This window comes from Phalangium opilio, unplaced genomic scaffold (genome assembly GCF_054372755.1).
Source record: "Phalangium opilio isolate 3A_F unplaced genomic scaffold, DU_Popi_V2 ptg000344l_1, whole genome shotgun sequence".
In the NCBI taxonomy this organism is placed as follows: domain Eukaryota; kingdom Metazoa; phylum Arthropoda; class Arachnida; order Opiliones; family Phalangiidae; genus Phalangium; species Phalangium opilio.
In genome coordinates this window covers 2,311,735-2,329,630 of record NW_028324227.1, presented here as the reverse complement: position 1 = coordinate 2,329,630, position 17,896 = coordinate 2,311,735, and the positions used below count along the sequence as shown (strand labels likewise).

At 36.6% G+C, this 17,896-nt stretch overlaps 5 protein-coding genes across 6 annotated transcripts in view; 2 read left to right on the top strand and 3 right to left on the bottom strand.

Moving 5' to 3' along the window:
- LOC149610066 (U3 small nucleolar ribonucleoprotein MPP10) overlaps positions 1-704 on the top strand; it is a 63,598-nt gene extending 62,894 nt beyond the window's left edge. The window contains exons 7-9 of the mRNA XM_089859838.1: positions 49-156; positions 226-435; positions 529-704. Of these exons, the coding sequence (XP_089715964.1) occupies positions 49-156; positions 226-435; positions 529-687 (477 nt within the window). The 3' untranslated portion in view covers positions 688-704. The remainder of the gene's footprint in view (positions 1-48; positions 157-225; positions 436-528) is intronic.
- A 1,404-nt stretch (positions 705-2,108) lies between these two features.
- LOC149610065 (pyruvate kinase PKM-like) lies at positions 2,109-6,746 on the bottom strand. Its single transcript, XM_089859808.1, has 11 exons — positions 6,585-6,746; positions 5,801-5,927; positions 5,102-5,193; positions 4,877-5,011; positions 4,577-4,763; positions 4,366-4,508; positions 4,173-4,300; positions 3,947-4,097; positions 3,091-3,410; positions 2,902-3,020; positions 2,109-2,836 (listed from the first exon to the last, which is right to left on the bottom strand). The coding sequence occupies exons 2-11, from the start codon at positions 5,925-5,927 to the stop codon at positions 2,667-2,669; spliced, it is 1,572 nt and encodes a 523-aa protein (XP_089715934.1). The 5' UTR covers positions 6,585-6,746; the 3' UTR covers positions 2,109-2,666.
- Positions 6,747-6,974: 228 nt separating this feature from the next.
- LOC149610064 (phosphoserine aminotransferase) lies at positions 6,975-10,186 on the top strand. Of its 2 annotated transcripts, XM_089859811.1 has the most exons (11): positions 6,975-7,160; positions 7,233-7,352; positions 7,589-7,649; positions 7,715-7,784; positions 7,851-7,962; positions 8,025-8,115; positions 8,190-8,362; positions 8,429-8,598; positions 8,785-8,913; positions 8,994-9,131; positions 9,537-10,186. In XM_089859811.1, the coding sequence occupies exons 2-11, from the start codon at positions 7,296-7,298 to the stop codon at positions 9,637-9,639; spliced, it is 1,104 nt and encodes a 367-aa protein (XP_089715937.1). In that variant the 5' UTR covers positions 6,975-7,160; positions 7,233-7,295; the 3' UTR covers positions 9,640-10,186. The 2 variants fall into 2 exon arrangements, with proteins under 2 accessions (XP_089715937.1, XP_089715936.1); XM_089859810.1 differs by having other exon boundaries at positions 6,976-7,352.
- On the bottom strand, positions 10,182-13,574 carry TfIIEbeta (transcription factor IIEbeta). Its single transcript, XM_089859813.1, has 6 exons — positions 13,349-13,574; positions 13,050-13,200; positions 12,905-12,990; positions 12,540-12,833; positions 12,383-12,479; positions 10,182-10,545 (listed from the first exon to the last, which is right to left on the bottom strand). Exons 2-6 carry the CDS (start codon positions 13,198-13,200, stop codon positions 10,328-10,330), a joined length of 846 nt encoding a protein of 281 aa, XP_089715939.1. The 5' UTR covers positions 13,349-13,574; the 3' UTR covers positions 10,182-10,327.
- A 385-nt stretch (positions 13,575-13,959) lies between these two features.
- Nemp (Nuclear envelope integral membrane protein) lies at positions 13,960-17,350 on the bottom strand. Its single transcript, XM_089859809.1, has 8 exons — positions 17,116-17,350; positions 16,866-16,981; positions 16,590-16,791; positions 16,415-16,487; positions 16,033-16,126; positions 15,735-15,950; positions 15,507-15,631; positions 13,960-14,351 (listed from the first exon to the last, which is right to left on the bottom strand). Exons 1-8 carry the CDS (start codon positions 17,240-17,242, stop codon positions 14,063-14,065), a joined length of 1,242 nt encoding a protein of 413 aa, XP_089715935.1. The 5' UTR covers positions 17,243-17,350; the 3' UTR covers positions 13,960-14,062.
- Positions 17,351-17,896: the final 546 nt, after the last annotated feature.

Here is a 17,896-nt window from a genome sequence, read left to right as displayed (position 1 = left end):
TCGACTCTGTTAAAAAGGGGAAATGTTGACTTTGTTTTGTCTCTTTAGGCAAATACTGAAATCAAGATTGTTAGTAACTTGCCAGCAATCACGGTGGAAGAGGTTGCGCCAGTTAGTGTTAGCGAAGCTGCCCTCTTAGCTCCGGAAGAAATAATGGTAACTTTTAAAAATGAGATTCCATTTTTAAATTAATTAATTTAAACTCAATTTTATAACAAATTTCAGCAAAAATCAAGGCGAGATTTATTAGGAAAAACTGAAAGGTCGAGCACGGACAAAAAACGAGAAAGGAGGTCCAAGAAAAAAATGCAGAAAATTAAAGAAAAGAGAATGAATATGAAAGCCAGCATCAAATCTTCTAATCCAGGATTGGGTAACAAATATGCCAAAAAATCTGCAAAGACAGATATAAAGAAGAAGGGAGATAGGACTCAGGTAATTAAATTGAATATTGTATTTCATTCGAATATTTTATGTATTATTAATTGTAATTATTAACGTAATGTACATTTATAACTTTAATTCCAGCTTGATGAAAAAGAAAGTAGCAAGAAAGCCTTAAAATCGTCAACAGCTTTTTTCTCAAAACTTCAAGACCAAGTTAAAAATCAGATTCAAGAGAAAGCCGGCCTACTCAATAAGAAAAAGAAAGATAAAACTGTTAATTCTAGCAAATTAAAGTTATAAATATTTATTTGCCATAAGTTTATTTATTTATATATACATATTTATTATTTAGTAACTGCTTAAGCACATAACTGAATTAATCCAAACAGAAGACAGAATTTGAGGAAAGTCTAAGTTTGGAAAGATTATCGCTTAGTGTATGGCTTGAGGCTTCTGTGGCTCAGTTGGTAAAACCAGGGTAAAAATTGTCTGAGATGGGTAGTGCCATCTCTTAATACAAACTGAAGACAGAATTTGAGGAATTTATTCAAATTAAATTGCGTGCCCCTTTTAATACCTTAACAATTTAAAATATCTTCTTAGCTAATTTTATTAAATTCTGCCATTTATTTATAACATTTTCCATAAGTATGACATTACCTATGCTTTGTTATGCTAGAGATTTAATGAGAGCTAGTTCAAGACTCAAGAGACGCCAGAATTGGCCATATGTCTAATCAGCGCCACTAGCGGATGGTCTGAGAACTACTCCCATAGAGTCTAGGTATATTTTAGGCAGGTTTGCAGAATTTCCGCCAGGTGGCTCGAACGCCGCGCCATCTGACGGAAATTCTGCAAACCCGCTTAAATATACCTAGACTCTATGGGAGTAGTTCTCAGACCATCCGCTATTTGGCCTTATTCCTGATCAACGCCACCGAGGCGTAGCGGCGACTTTTGGAACTAGAATAATACGGTAGCCAATTACAGGTGGCGGTTGAGTCGGTGGACTCTGATGGAGATCTGTTATTTTCTATGTTTTGTTGATCTTTCTGAATCATGTGAATAGCCAAGGCTTAACAAGAGATATGGTTTCAAAAGTATTAAAAGTTGATTTTACCTTTCTTATTCTGTCTAATATTATGAAATAAGACTTTCGGAGTAAGTTTTCATTCGATTTTGGTCTATTTGGAGATTATTCGGTACTTAATAATAATTAGTTAAAACATGTTTTTTGAAATTGAATAGGTAATAATCAAAACATAGAAAATAACAGAGTCCATCGGCTCCAGCGCCACCTGTAATTGGCTACCGTATTATTATAGTTCCAAAAGTCGCCGCTACTCCTCGGTGGCGTTGATCAGGAATAAGGCCAATTGACTACACTCGGTTTTGCAGTCCCATCTTTCCATTTAATCTGTACTAAGCCTTAGACAGCGCCTCACCAGGTGCCACCTTACCAGAATCTATGACGTTTCACCTGACCTACGTCACTTCATGACAAGCTCTCAGTAACCAGCAACTAACTTATGAAACATATCTAATGAACTTATCCTCTTGATGATAATGCAGTAGAAGCCAATATTGTATTCTGTGAACTGTGAACGCGGTAACAGACACACACACACACACACACACACACACACACACACACCTGTTAAGTGTAAAACCTCCCGTCACTTAGAGAGGTAAAAAATTATTTAAAGGATTATTTACGTACGTACCATTTTACAACAAATTTTATTTACTCGCATCTCATCTCCGAGTCCTAACACTTTTTCTTTATATAATACAAAGATTGGTAATTGGTAATTACTAATTCATTCCTTTTTTAGATTTTTACGATTTTAACAGAGCCTACCAAGACTTTACTTATAAGCTACTAATTTCAATAAAACTGTGCCATTAACCGCCAAATATTAGAAGGTATACGCATAAATCCATACTTAAATTTCTCAACATCAAAAATAAATAGAGCTTTTATTATTTTCTTTCCTATTTAATTGTTTTTTACTACAATTTCTTTTATTTTTTTCCAAAAATGCAATTAAATATTAATTTCCCCGCCTTTAGGGCTAAAGTTTAACAGTATTAATTTTTTAATTAAAGTTAAATCAAGTTAAAGAAGACTATCACTCGGGTTATGTTGGAAATAGGAATGAACTTATCGGGGAAAATAAAATAAACGACCCAATATATCTTAACAAGAATTAAGCATAAATTAAATTAACGTGATGAGAGAAGAAGATAGTTAACTATTATCAACAATCTAATATTATCTATTCAACGTAAACTACTCTAAGAGTATTAGTCGCACCAGCTCCCTTACGCCATCCAGTGATAACGACGACCGCGTCTCCAGCGCGGATGAAGCTTCGTTTCTTACCAAATTCAATGGCAGCCGTTATACGAGAGTCAACATCAACAGGCCAATCTGGCATCCTTTCACCTATTAATTAAACGACTATGTTACCTTCAACTCTTATTGTTATAGATTACTTTTTCTTATCGAACCATCAAAAAACAAGGGCAGAATTCCTCTCCACAGGTGGGCCTGACGCGTGGTCTGTTCAAATCGCGAGACAGCGATGATTGGGCAACGTGGTCTGTACTTTGCCACCAAATGAGCTGTCCTGGATGAAAAAAATAAATATAGAATGAACCTAAAGTCCCACCCATCATTATATTGGTTTAAGCGCGAACCTTCCAGTAGTAGTAATAACTATGATAGCCGCCGCCATACTAGAAATGGAGGCGTTAACGGCTGAAATAGCTATAGTATGGGTAGAGTCAGTTGGCACCGGCGTCTTGTTAGACAATTCAATAAAGACATTTTTATTGTTAATCGCGGCTTCCGCTTCGCAGCAGATGGCATGCATGATGCCAACTGTCTGCAAGGGGTAGTCACCCTTGGCCGTTTCTCCAGACAACATCACGCAATCAGCCCCATCCAAAACAGCGTTAGCTACATCTGACGTTTCAGCCCTGGTTGGTCGAGGCTTTTTCACCATGCTCTCCAACATCTATACTCCAAATAAAAATTACATTACATTTACTTTTTATTACTATTCCGAGTAGGCGGAGCCTCGTAGGCGGGCCAAAGTAGGCGGAGCCTCGTAGGCGGAGCCTCGTAGGCGGATGAGAGTAGGCGGAGCCTCGTAGGCGGATGAGAGTAGGCGGAGCCTCGTAGGCGGATGAGAGTAGGCGGAGCCTCGTAGGCGGATGAGAGTAGGCGGATGAGAGTAGGCGGAGCCTCGTAGGCGGATGAGAGTAGGCGGAGCCTCGTAGGCGGATGAGAGTAGGCGGAGCCTCGTAGGCGGATGAGAGTAGGCGGAGCCTCGTAGGCGGATGAGAGTAGGCGGAGCCTCGTAGGCGGATGAGAGTAGGCGGAGCCTCGTAGGCGGATGAGAGTAGGCGGAGCCTCGTAGGCGGATGAGAGTAGGCGGAGCCTCGTAGGCGGATGAGAGTAGGCGGAGCCTCGTAGGCGGAGCCGCGTAGGCGGACCAAAGTAGGCGGAGCCGCGTAGGCGAATCAGAGTAATAATAAACTTAATACTTGCCTGAGTAGCGCAGATAACAGGTTTTCCAACAATGTTGCACTTTGCAATCATCATCTTTTGTGCCAGGAAGACTTTTTCAGGAGGAATTTCAATTCCCAAGTCACCACGAGCCACCATGATTCCGTCACTTTCTTCAATAATTTCGTCAATTCTTACAACGTAAAAAGAAAAAAACCAATTATTACGAATCATCCAAAGGTCCTAGACGACTGCTGGCTTAATTTACTTTTTAACACCTTCGTGATTTTCAATCTTTGAGATAATTTTGATGTGCTTTCCTTTATCTCCTAGAACTGATCTAATTTCTTTAACACCAGCCGCATTACGAATAAATGAAGCAAAAACCATGTCCACCTAAAAATAAATTAATTATTCAGTACAACAAAAAGTAAATTACATAATTTTTTTAGTTTTCTTACTCCTTGTTCAACACCAAAGAGCAGATCCTGCTTGTCCTTTTCCGACACAGCTGGCAAATCAACTTCAACTCCTGGTAAGTTTACTCCTTTCTTGCTTCCAAGCATACCACCATTTTCAACTTCGCAAATAAGGTAGTTTGATCCTTTTTCAAAGATAAGGGGCGTGTCATAAAGCAGTTTATGCAAAATAATGAGAGTAATTCTCTCTTACCAACTTCTTTAATGACGAGGGAAATTAAACCATCATCAACAAATACCCTATTACCAGGAACTACAACTTTAACAATATTCTTATAATCAACGTAAAGGGTTTCTTCGCAACATTGATCTTTAAAAGCGTCATCGGTGGTTAGTTTCATAGATTTCCCTTTGATAATTTCTACTTCAGCAGAAGCTCCCTAGTTATTATAATATTTGCGCATTATTATCCAAATTTGGCCAATTTTATAAGAAAAATAGACATTCATCCCCCTTCAATCCTTTCCTTGAGGAAAGAAATTCCTTAACTTACTCCTTTCAACAAGCCAGTTCTAATTTCGGGTCCCTTAGTGTCTAAAGCAATTGCCACAGGGTGAATTGCAACCTTTAACTCGGCAGTGTAGGCTTTAACAGCTTCTCTTACATTCTTGATGGTTCCACCATGGTACTATAATAATAAAATTTAATAAACTCTAGATTCAATTGCAGAGCTAATTAAGTGAAAAACATTATAATAAACAAAGAAAGACTAAGTTACGTCATAGTCTCCGTGGGAAAAGTTCATTCTGGCTATGTTCATTCCAGCCTTCATCATCTGAACTAACGTTCCAACTTCCCTCGAAACGGGTCCTGAAGACAAACTCAAAAATTAATTTAAGTTAATTCCATGGATAAAGAATGCGCGTGAGGAAATTTGTTTTCACTCTACAGGATAGGCAACTCCCTATCTCGAGCGACAGAATATTCTGTATACACTCTGTTACAACGTCAGTTGTCAGCACGCGCAAAGTTGTTTCTCTATGTAACGTAGCTTTGTACGTGCTTTCAAGAGACAAAAAACTTCAGGATCTTCAGGATTTAAAATATCCGCGAGTTTTTTAGCTCGAGTGCACGGACCTCTAGGCCTTAGTTTCAAATACGTGTGAAATTACCTACAGCCTACTACACGTATTTGAAACTAAGGCCTAGAGGTCCGTGCACTCGAGCTAAAAAAACTCGCGGATATTTTAAATCCTGAAGATCCTGAAGTTTTTAGTCTCTTGACAGCACATACAAAGCTACGTTACATAGAGAAATAGCTTTGCGCGTGCTGACAACCGACGTTGTAACAGAGTATATACAGAATAATCTGTCGTTCGAGATAGGGAGTTGCCGATCCTATAGCGTGAAAACATTTTTCTGCACGCGCATTCTTTATCCATGTTAATTCTATGAACATTTATAGATAGATAGATACCAATTGTGCATATTATGCCAGTTAATCTAACATAAGAGGGGTGAAGATCTATGTCGAGACCACTGAGGTGCTCTAATCTGCTATCCATGTGTGATTCGTGTAATTTATGGCCAACAGGTCCTGACATCTGTTTTTAAGTTTAATAATGATTAAATTTTAAGCCAAATAAGTTCAAAAAGTGTCAGTTTTTTTAGTTTCACTTCACTTCACTTCACTTCAAAAAAAAAATCAATTATTGTACATTGAGCCACATAGGTAGCTGCAGGCATTTGACCTATATTATTAATTGGTTACCAACAACTCTTAGCTGGATAGATTTGAAAACGGACTAAAAATTCAAGATATTGAACTTACGACTAAGCCACGGCCATATTTAATAGGGATTAAAGAAAAAAACCTTAAAATCTAAAACAACAAAACAACGTAGTACAGCTGGGGGATGTGGCCCTACCTGCAGAGGGAAGACCTCCACAGAATGGTAGTAAACTTTACCCCGAAAGCCCACCAACACAAGTTGACTAGAAATCACTTTGCGAGCCACATCCAAAAGTTTAAAAAAGAAAAATTCACTTATTAGGGACCGCTTAAATAAATTTTTTAAATAAGGGCTAGGGGGGGAGTATACATTGTCGGCGGCGATTTCGCAATTATACAATGGAAGGTAGGGATAAAAAACAACTGTTATATCATATACCCCGTTAGGCTTTCATTTGTTTTCGGATAAAGACGTTTTGAAAGTTAGTTTGAAGTTAATTTAATTTACGTAACATTATTAAATACTTACGATTATTCCAAAATATGTTTTCGATAAAATGACGAAGCGATATCAAAGCGAAAAGAAGTCTTTCAAACGACCTTGCGGAGTGCTGCAGCTGTTTGTTTCCGTTTCCAAATGCTGCTGGGCTTCGCGTTTTCGTGACCCGGCGGCTTTCACGGCGGCGCGGTGATCACGTGATTCACGATTACGCAATGTCAAAGTTCAATTAGTTTTTTTGCGAATTAATCTCTACTCCCTGCTTAATTGTCAAAACACGCAATTTATTAATCCACAAAAGAAAAATCCTTTTTTTTTGTCAGTAAAAACGATTCTAACCTAACGTAGGCCTATATGTTTATGACAAAAATGACACAATAACTTATTGATTATTTTACCGGCGCATTATTTGCCGGCCGGCATTTCTCACTTTGTCCTTCCACACCCGTGTCTATTTGTGTCTACGCTCCTAGCCGGTCATGATTTTTCCGCCCCAAAAACGCGCAGTCTTTTATTAATTATCACCACCCCCTTCTTTTCATCCCCATCGTAGTGATATAACCCCCTTTTTATGAACATGGGTGGAGTCGTGGCCTGACATCAGTAGTCGTTATCTTTGATCTGATAAGTCTGATTTGACAGGGTAGAAGTGGTAACTGGGGGTGATCTACTTTTTAGGTTCGGTCTTTTTAGCCCGGTTTTCAAAGAGACAGGAATTTCTAACCTACAGTCTTATTAGAAATGGCTTCTACTAAAACATATAATTTCTCAGCGGGACCCGCTAAAGTTCCTGAAGAGGTATCAAAATCGTTGACAGCTTACGTTACGTAACTGTGCATGGCTTTTATTTTTGTCAATTGGCTTCTCAAATAAATAAATACCTAATGTTAAGGCAAGAAATAAAAAATAAATATATATCATATGTTTAAAATTCAAGGTCAAATTATGCTTAATTTTTTTTTGGCTTACAAAGTTTGATAAATAATTTTTAAATTTTATGCAATTATGAAAATAGTGCAATAATTTTTTTCTAGGTATTACAACAAGTTCAAAGGGAATTATTAGATTACAATGGGACAGGGCTAAGTGTTATGGGTATAATTAATATACAATTAATAAACATATAGGGCATCTCTTATAAAAATTAATATATTTTATAGAAATGAGTCATAGGTCTTCAACCTATATGAAAATAATTGAGGATGCTGAAAAAGACTTGAGGGATCTTATGTAAAATTATAATAAAAGTTAAGAACTTGGCTTTAAGCATTAGTGAAACTAAAATGATTGTTGCAGGAAAATTCCTGATAACTACAAGGTTATATTTTTGCAAGGGGGTGGCACGGGACAGTTTAGCGCTGTTCCTTTAAACCTGTGCCCTTCTCAAGAATCAGTCACTGATTACTTGGTATTAAATTCTTTGTGAAACACGCGCGAGACGTTTTAAAGAGCGCAATCAATATTTAATAGGTAACTGGGACATGGTCATCTAAAGCTTCTCAAGAAGCTGAAAAATATTGCACCGTTCATCGTGCATTTCCAAAAGCTACAAAATATACTGGTAAAAAACCTGATGACCTTGGCTTCAATGATTTATTGAAAGTTGCCAGTTATTTAAGAGTATATTTCTATCAGGAATTCCTGACCCTACCGCTTGGAAATTAACGCCGGATGCGACATACGTTTATTACTGTGACAATGAAACCATTCATGGGGTGGAATTTCCATTTGTCCCAGAGACAAATGGAGTTCCGTTGGTTTCCGATATGTCATCAAACATTTTAACTAGACCAGTAGATGTTTCTAAAGTAATATTATTGTCATAAGTAACTCCGAGTGTTTGCGAGGAAGTAATTATTGGTTTCGTCACTTAGTTTGCTCTGATTTACGCTGGAGCTCAAAAGAATATTGGCATAGCTGGAGTAACTGTAGTTATAGTTAGAGAAGATTTTCTCGATAGATTCCAAAGTATATGCCCAATAGTGTTCCAGTACAAAATTAATGCGGAGAATGGTTCCATGTACAATACCCCCACTACTTTTGGGTAAAAAAATTTAAATATGTAAAACTAATCATAAATGGTTGCATAAAGATCTGGGAAGATTAGGGAAATAATGTATCACAAGTACTATGATATCAGGGAAATAATGTACCAGATTATTATACTGCCCTTGAAGCATAAGTTTTTTTTCTTTATGAAAATATTAACTCCAAAATTTCATTTTAAAAGCATTTACGTTATGGGACTAGTTTTTAAATGGCTCAAAAAACAAGGTGGACCAGCGGCTATGGCTGAAAAATGCGCCGCGAAAGCTAAACTTATTTACGACACTATCTCATCTTCTAATGGGTTTTACCAGTAATTATCATCCTATTGCGTTTTCCAAAAGAAAAAAGAGAGAAATACTGAAAAACTTAAGATTTGCGTCAAATTTCTAGTTCACCAATCAAACCTGACAGTAGAAGTCGCGTAAACATTCCATTTAGAATTGGTGGAACAGAAGGAAATGAAAAGCTAGAGAAACAGTTCTTGAAGGAAGCTGACGAGAGGCGCATGTTGTGCCTCAAAGGCCATCGGTAAAAAAAAACTAGATCTTTCAATTAAAACTAAATTATGATCATTAAAACTGGACTCGCCAAGTCCGATCGAGTCCAATTTCCCCGTACTCGCGAGTCCTCACAAATTGTTAGTCGAGTCTAATGAGTCTAAATTGAAAATAGTCGTTACTAAAAAAATAGTCCCTTAGTTCAAAGAGTGAAAAAAAGGAAGACTCGCGTAAAAATGGACTCTCCAAGTAGTGTTATTAGCAATGAGGAGGACTCGCCAAGTAGTGTTATTAGCAATGAGGAGGACTCGCCAAGTAGTGTTATTAGCAATGAGGAGGACTCGCCAGTACCCTCAAATTTCTAGGAAAACAGGTTTCGAGTCGGACTCGGACTCGCACACACAGACCTAATTAAAACATCTTAATTTTTTTTTAGTTCTGTTGGTGGACTGAGAGCTTCACTATTCAATGCTATAACGATTGAAGAAACTCAAGCGCTCGCTGACTTTATGAAAGAATTCCAAGCTAACAATCAATAAATCCGGGATTATTTTAAGCCCAATTACAAATTTATGCAAATCGCAACAAAAAAAAAACAAAAAGTACCCAAACAATGCCTTAAAAAGCTTGTCAAAACAAAACTCAAAAACTTTCAACAAATTAATTAATCTGTATTTGATGGTTTACTTTTTACCAATGGCACTTCTTCTATCTAAAGTTCTAAACGTTTAAAGAAATTGAAAATTTTCTATATAAGACTATATACATTCCAATTTACAAATTTTTCCGCGAGTAGCTTAGTTACTTCGTACATTTAAGTACTAATTAAGAAAACACCTCTAGCTTTTAGCAATAAATTGAAAGAGAAATAGTTTAAAAGTAAAACTAAAGTAGTTTAATAAATAAAAGGGTGAAACTGAAATCGTGATAAAAGTAACGTGCATATCTGAAAAAACCACCGGTAAATTAAACACCCTAAAATTATAGGCCAAATTATGTGTATGTATTTGTAAGAGAAGGAAAACTATGCAAAAGGTTCGGGGGAAAAAAGATAATTACTCAATAAATTACGCTTTATCAATGAAATATCAACCAGTTTCTTTCTTTTGACTATTTACTTATAGTTATTTACAAGAGAGTAGTATTTCTTATACATCTTGGAAAGACAGGAAAATTATAAAAAAAAAATATTCAAATAACTTACAATACTGACAATTACAGAGAATATTATCCTTCATTGTAATCTTTAAGTATGTCGCTCAGATGTTCATTGTGTTTCTTAAAGTTCTTTCCTTTCCTTGAAGCGGGTTTCTTGCGTTTTTGGGCTGTGACAACTTTTCTTCCCAAATCTTGCATGGATGAGATACCTTGTTTCTCGAGATATTCTTCAATCTTCTGGTCATCTATGCCATCAACAGCTACGCTTCTCCACAATTTATGGAACTCTGGTGGGAGTTAAATGAATCTTATTGTATTTATTACAATATTAATTAGACCTGCGCGAGTCCTCTGCAAGGCTAGAAACACTACTCCATGAGTTTATTTTTCCCCCCATGCCAGTCTTTTTCTCTTTGAACTAGTCTCTTTGCTGTGCAAGTCCAACAATTTTAGACTCGCATTGGACTCGATTAACAATTTTAGACACGCATTGGACTCGATTAACAATTTTAGACTCGCATTGGACTCGATTATCGATTTTAGACACGCATTGGACTCGATTAACAATTTTAGACTCGCATTGGACTCGATTATCGATTTTAGACACGCATCGGACTCGATTAACAATTTTAGACACGCATCGGACTCGATTAACAATTTTAGACACGCATCGGACTCGATTAACAATTTTAGACACGCATCGGACTCGAATATCAATTTTAAATAAATAAATAAATAAATAAATAAATGCTTTATTTAGGATATCCTTTTAAGATAATATCTTGTTTACGAAAGGGTCCTATGATTAAGTTAAAAATTTTTTCATGACAAAATTAAAAATTTTTCACAAACGTATTGCGTTATTCGTTAAAGAGAGATAAGTTTTAAGTTCATTTTTAAAGATAGTAATATTATCCAATATTTTGATAGCCCTAGGTAGTTCGTTCCATAATTTAATTCCATTTTGCATAACACTCTTGGTCCTGAATTTAGATGGGAAAACTTCCACCACAAAATCGGTGTCACTAGCTCTAGTATTTTTATGATGGTCATGTGGAGGGAACCGTTCGACAATATATTGGGGCACCATTTTATGTTTAATTTTAAACATCAGTATTAATAAGTTTTTCATATAAATTGAATTTAACTCAATGATATTTGCACTTTTCCTCGCTAATGAGGCGGACGATTTCTTTGGCTGTTTCATAACTAACCTAGCACAATTATTTTGCATGATCTGCAATCTTTTTAAATTAGAGTTAGAAGCGTTATTATAGAAAATGTCGCCATACTCAAAAATAGGTCTAATAATTGAGTTATATAATAATGTTAATGTATCGTAATTAAGGTTTGTCTGAAGTGGCTTTAAAAGCCAGATACGCGTTTGAATTTTCTTAATTACATAGTCTATGTGGTAATTCCACGTTAACATTTCATCCAAGCAAATCCCTAAATATTTAAATGTAGATACTCTTTCTATTTTTCCTTCACATATAGTTTGGATAGTCAAGGCTTGCTTATTTACATTTTTGTTTGGACTAAAGATCAAATCAATGATTAGACTCGCATCGGACTCGATTAACAATTTTAGACACGCATCGGACTCGATTAACAATTTTAGACACGCATCGGACTCGATTAACAATTTTAGACACGCATCGGACTCGATTAACAATTTTAGACACGCATCGGACTCGATTAACAATTTTTTAGGACTCTCAAGAGCTGGGAAACTGGACTCGCGAGCACCCCGAAATGGGACTCGCGAGCACCCCGAAATGGGACTCGCGAGCACCCCGAAATGGGACTCGCGAGCACCCCGAAATGGGACTCGCGAGCATTCCGAAATGGGACTCGCGAGTACTCAGAAACGGGACTCGCGAGTACTCAGAAACGGGACTCGCGAGTACTCAGAAACGGGACTCGCGAGTACTCAAAAACGGGACTCGCGAGTACTCAAAAACGGGACTCGCGACTACTCAAAAATGGGACTCGCGAGTACTTAGAAATAGGACTCGCGAGTACTCAGAAATGGGACTGAAGGAATTGGAGAGTCCAGTTTTAGACAACTAGCAACTTAAAAATTAGGACTCGAACACCTGCAATTAATTAAATAGCACATACCTTCATCTACAGAAAATTGCAAGGATTTATCATTGTAAAACAAAACCTTTTTCTTGTCTATTGGTCTTGTAATGTATATAATGCTGTCACCCAGTATCTAGTAGTAATTAAACAAATTTTAGTCAATTACACGTGATTGCTTAGCATTATTATATACTTTTAAATTTTTCTCCGCATTCGGCAATGATTCAACAATGTCATCTAACATAATCCCTCCCATTCCCCTTTGGTCATGTCTATCCAATAATCTCATTAGTGATTTACGATCTTTCAAATTATAGGATGGTCTGAAAGAATATCGACCATCGGGGCTAACGATAATTTTAGGGTTGTTGTTAAGAGCCTCAGTTGATAACCAATGTCTTTGTCTCGAACCAATATCAAGTTGATTTGTTTCATCAAGAATTTCTTCCAATGATAATGGATGCGTATCTCCGTCCAAATGTCTTTGCTATAAGATTAACCAAGCTACGGTTATTTCATAATTCGCAGGATTTTACAATCAAGTTTTACGCGACTAACCTTCATATGTTTAACAATTTTAGTAAGGACACTGAAGTTATATTGGGAGCTTCCTGTCATAGATTTGTAGCTAAGTGGCTCCGACGCTGCAAAGATTGCGATTTTAGTCAAGTCTTACTTTGACAGGTAAATTTTGTAACTTTACGTTTGCTTTTGTTGGATACCGCCGCTGAAGACTTAGCTTTCTTTTTTGAGGGTCCATCATTACTGACCTCTTTCTTTTTGTTTTCAACCACAGGAGTGGCTAATGCTCTTTTCTTAAAGGCCTCCCGTTCTCTTAGTAAAGCTGGATCCATCTGAATTATGAAATTTATTATTTTCATAATTAAAAACCAAGAAAAATGTTTAAACAACAGAGTAATGGCATCTCCCTGCCTTTCACATTATTACGTTCAATGGTTAGTTAACACAGACTGCCATTACTCTGTAACAGCCAAGGCTTACCTCTAATCAATTCTGATCAGGTTTTTCCAGAGTTCCAGACTGTTTATAAAATTAAATAATTACTATTAGCAGTTATTATTAGTAGTAATTATTTTTAAAATTGAAAATATTAAACTTCTATCCCAAACTAATAAACTCTCTGGTTATTTAAGATAAAGACGGCACGGCAAAATCCGCCATTTTGTTGGACTCGATCTGAGTCCAAATCGGACATCAGCGAGTCCATCGACAGCGTTGCCAGATTCTGAATCTGAAACCGGAATTATATTTGATAGAAGTGGGGGTTACTGGTCCTCAGGACCAGTTTATTAATTATCAATCTATTGGGAAACTAAGGGTGGACCAGTCCAGAGACCAGTTTATTATTTGGGACACTGGTCCCAAGGACTAGTTTAAAAAATATTTTTACTTCCCAGACAAGTACCGACTACCAACTCCGAGACTGAAAAATTCTGGTACACACCATTTTAGGCAGTAAATTTGAAACATATTTTGAAATTATTAACTAGTGAAAAACTTATGACATGTAATCAAATTATTAATTTTCACGGAATGAAACCCCAAAGAGGTGCTTGGAAAAGTTATGTCAGAAAAAGAAAACGATAAAAAAATTAAATGATTATTATTTTTATTGCAGTATTTATTTATATACATTATTTACATTTAAATGATTTACACGTGTTTGTTTTTTTAAAAAAAAATTTATGTACCAAATCAAAGTTCATCATCTGTTATTTCAACATTCATATCTTCTGGGAAAGCTGGATCTATAGAATCACTGTCATACTTAAGTATCTCTTCATCAGTCAAATGAGACTCGCCTTCTACAAACTTGGCAAACCTAACTGGATTCTTCAATCTTGATACATACTTCCAAGAGTTACAATCAGGACTGTCACAAAATTTCCTCAAATCTTCAATCGCTTTTCTGGTTTCCCGGTTGGCTTGCTCCAAATACTCACTTTCAGTTAGTAGTTTAACTTTAGGAGGAAACTTTCTTTTCCTTTTAACAATTTCGGATACTTTATTAGATTAATATATGAAAAATATATATCAATATCAGGTCTAGACTAGACCCTAGAGCTGAGCGAGTCCTAATTTTTAGGTTACGAGTCCAAGTGCGAGTAGTGGAAAACTGGACTGGACTCGCCTGGTCAATTTCCCAGATCCAGTACTCGCGAGTCCTCAAAAAAGTCAAAAATTATTGAGTCCAAATTTTTTTTTTACTGAATCTAAAGTGTCTAAATTAAAAAATAGTCCCTTATTATTTACTAAAAATTAGTAACTAATTAATAACTTGAGTTTATGCGAAATAAAAAGAGTTTTCAAAAAATTATTGTTAATGGAAATATCACTAAATAGCCTTGTGTAAGAGCGCCTGAACTGACAATGCAGCCACAGACTGTGTAGGAACATAGCCTACTTGATCATGCGCAACGCATGATAGAGTGGCCAATATGTTACTGAAAGTGAAAGACCCGAAATCAAAAAGCCCAACAAAATAGACTAGTTCAAAGAGAGAAAAAAGAAGACTCGGACTCAGAAGTGGGACTCGAACTCAAATACTCGCACAGGCCTAGTCTAGACATTAATTAAAGGAACTAGCAAATTTAAATGAAAAACAAAACCGTCCCTTTATAATTAGCCTTATTCCTGATCAGCGCCACCTACCCATAGCGGCGACTTTGAGAACTACTGTAAGCTGTAAGCCAATCAGATGTCGCTAAAATCTGGTGACGTCACTGACTGGCACTCTCGGGTCTTACCAAAAATGACGTCACCAGATTTTAGCGACATCTGATTGGCTTGCCGCTTACAGTAGTTCTCAAAGTCGCCGCTATGGGTAGGTGGCGCTGATCAGGAATAAGGCTAATTATCAAAATATGAGAAAAAATTTAATTAACATAAAACTATATCTAAGATGTTTAAATTAAAGTTTTATTTTTTAAATAAATAAACATTCATGCAATATTTATGTTATATAATAGATTTTTTTAACTATGTTACACAATCTCATAAGCCTTTTTTTTCAAAAGCAAAATTGAAGAAAATTTAATTTAATTTAATTTAATGCATGCACTGAATATAAAGATTTAAATCTAAAAGAAGGCCTAATTAGGAAATTTTAATAAGTATGAGAAAAAAATATTATAATTACCACCAAGTTTTAAACTTTGCCACCCATGGTGCTGGTATATTGTAGCTGACAATCAAAGTAAGGACCAGGGCCATTGAAACCTCGTGAAACTCTGATGAATAAAAAACCAGGGCCAATCCTATCAGCTAAAAATAAAACAAGAAAGAAAGAAATGCATATTAAAAATCACAAAAATATATAAAACTATTGATTATCATTTATCAAAGTTTTATAAGACAAGAGTCATACTTGAAAAGCCCATTGAATCAAGTCCTGAGACCTTGAGTCAGTCATAGGTTGATATCGGTAGCAAACAGCGAAACTAATTAGCGCAGACACTATGACATATCCAATAAGGTAGGAACTGTAACTCTCGATAACAGTTTTCATGTTAAACCAGAGTTTTTGCAAAATAAAAAACGTAATGGAGCCTCCTGCAACCCACATTGAATAAGCGGTCATTTTCTAAATCAATAGATTAAAAAAAATTAAAAATTAAAAGCTGTTCTCATGGAAAATAAAATTTCATTAATTAATGAAGCTAAACCTTAGGTATGAAACGACTAAGAATGATGAAAATTAATAGTGCCGCACCAATTACTCCAATTGAAACCCCGGAAGTGTAGTAAAAGAAAGAATTTCTAAAATTACGTTAAAATTAAATACTCTTGTTCAGTACACACTTATTCTACAATTAGCCTTATTCCTGATCAGCGCCACCAACCCATAGCGGCGACTTTGAGAACTACTGTAAATGGAGAGCCAATCAGATGTCGCTAAAATCTGGTGACGTCACTGACAGGCACACTGGTCTTACCAAAAATTATGTCACCAGATTTTTAGCGACATCTGATTGGCTTGCCATTTACAGTAGTTCTCAAAGTCGCCGCTATGGGTAGGTGGCGCTGATCAGGAATAAGGCTAATTACCTGCAAATTGTTGGTGCTGTAAAGAAAAGGATGGCACCTCCTAACATTTGAAATAATCTCCAATAATTTATTTCTGAAAAAAACAAAGATTTATATTCCACATGGAGGAATGCAACAGCTAAGAAATGACAACTCCGTCAAAGCAAATTATAGATAGATGTGAATTATTTCTTACTTCGAATGTTCAGTTGCACTCTGTAGTTTGTTGAACTGGTAATACCGATGCAATGATCTTCAAAGGCAGAGAGAGAAACTTGGCTGTGGCGCCATGGTGAAAAAGGGATCCAACTCGATAAATGAGATTTGTATTGAGCCACAACATCTGTTGCATTGACACCCTCAAACATGGTAAAATCAGTTGCCCCCTTAATTTCCACCTTTAAGAAAGAAAAAACATAGTTGGTAACCACCGTTGCGTTTGTAGGCTTTGGTTCCGTCCTGAGATACTTACAAAAACACTCCTCCATAAAGATATAACAGACTTAGGATCCTTACACCGGCAAAATATACGAAGTTCATTTTCACCCTGTCCACTATAGTTTTTCCCAGCATGAAGCCAATATACGTCTGTAAATAAAGTTTATGGACTATTTAATTTATTATACGCAATATTTTAAAATACGTTGAGTAAGTTTTTACGTTGGAAAAGGATTGTAAAAGACTAATAAGACTATGCAAAGCACTGAAGTGCAGTCTCTTACCGTGATTTTGTTCATCAGTGGAAAGACCAAAACAATAATTGTTTTTACGTAGAATAACGAATAAAACGAGTATAAGGGAAAATAAGTTACCAAACAGGTTAAATTTACCAAAATATAGGAAAAACATCTTTCTAAAAACTTGAAAACCCTTTCCAAACACGCAAAACGAGGGAATTAATAACGTGAAATCTGATATTTCGAAAATTTTTAAACTAAGCAGCAAGCAGACCGTTTTTGCGCTTATAGCCAATCAGAAGCCTCTACCCTACCAGGCACAGCCGCACAGGGCTGAAAATAAGAAAATATTTTTATAGGACATGTGTCCAGTGACACCCCCGGGCCCCTTTGACAAAAACATATATACTATAGGACATTGTCTTGGAGTGTGCCAAAACATTGTCGCATCTTCATAGTCCTTGGGACCCAGTGATCCTCATTAAGTGTCCACATAAGTTTATAACTTATCTTCGGAGATAAGTTATAAACTTATGGTGTCCAACATAATAAACTGGTCCTAGGACTTGTCACCCCCTCCCCTAGTTTTCCTATAGATTTGCAATTAAAGGGGCTGGCCGGAGCTGTTGGGGTGAAGGGGGGGGTCAAACTATTGGTTAGCATATTGCTTACCCGCCCACCGCGACGGTGGCGCCATTTCTTATGGCCAAAGAGCTGGGTGTTTTCCCCCTGAACTAAGGGCGGACTTCACCCCAACAGCGCCGGTTAGCCCCTTTAATAAACTGGCCCCTTGGACCAGTAGCCCTCACTGCTCACTTGGCCATGA

Bases quoted from the DNA above. Each gene is read 5' to 3' on its own strand.
- TfIIEbeta (XM_089859813.1), bottom strand. From the start codon at position 13,200: ATGGATCCAGCTTTACTAAGAGAACGGGAGGCCTTTAAGAAAAGAGCA. The intron at 12,480-12,539 runs GTATATAATAAT...AATTACTACTAG, and splicing joins ATGCGGAGAAAAATTTAAAA to ATACTGGGTGACAGCATTAT. The intron at 10,546-12,382 runs GTATGTGCTATT...AACTCCCACCAG, and splicing joins GCAATTTTCTGTAGATGAAG to AGTTCCATAAATTGTGGAGA.
- LOC149610065 (XM_089859808.1), bottom strand. From the start codon at position 5,927: ATGTCAGGACCTGTTGGCCATAAATTACACGAATCACACATGGATAGC. The intron at 5,012-5,101 runs GTAACTTAGTCT...TTATTATTATAG, and splicing joins TTTCCCACGGAGACTATGAC to TACCATGGTGGAACCATCAA. The intron at 4,098-4,172 runs GTAAATTAAGCC...TTACGTTGTAAG, and splicing joins AATCACGAAGGTGTTAAAAA to AATTGACGAAATTATTGAAG.
- LOC149610064 (XM_089859811.1), top strand. From the start codon at position 7,296: ATGGCTTCTACTAAAACATATAATTTCTCAGCGGGACCCGCTAAAGTT. The intron at 7,353-7,588 runs GTATCAAAATCG...ATTTTTTTCTAG, and splicing joins CCGCTAAAGTTCCTGAAGAG to GTATTACAACAAGTTCAAAG. The intron at 9,132-9,536 runs GTAAAAAAAAAC...ATTTTTTTTTAG, and splicing joins TTGTGCCTCAAAGGCCATCG to TTCTGTTGGTGGACTGAGAG.
- Nemp (XM_089859809.1), bottom strand. From the start codon at position 17,242: ATGTTTTTCCTATATTTTGGTAAATTTAACCTGTTTGGTAACTTATTT. The intron at 16,488-16,589 runs GTAAGAAATAAT...TGTTTTTTTCAG, and splicing joins AGTGCAACTGAACATTCGAA to AAATAAATTATTGGAGATTA. The intron at 16,127-16,414 runs GTAATTAGCCTT...ACGTAATTTTAG, and splicing joins ACAGCACCAACAATTTGCAG to AAATTCTTTCTTTTACTACA.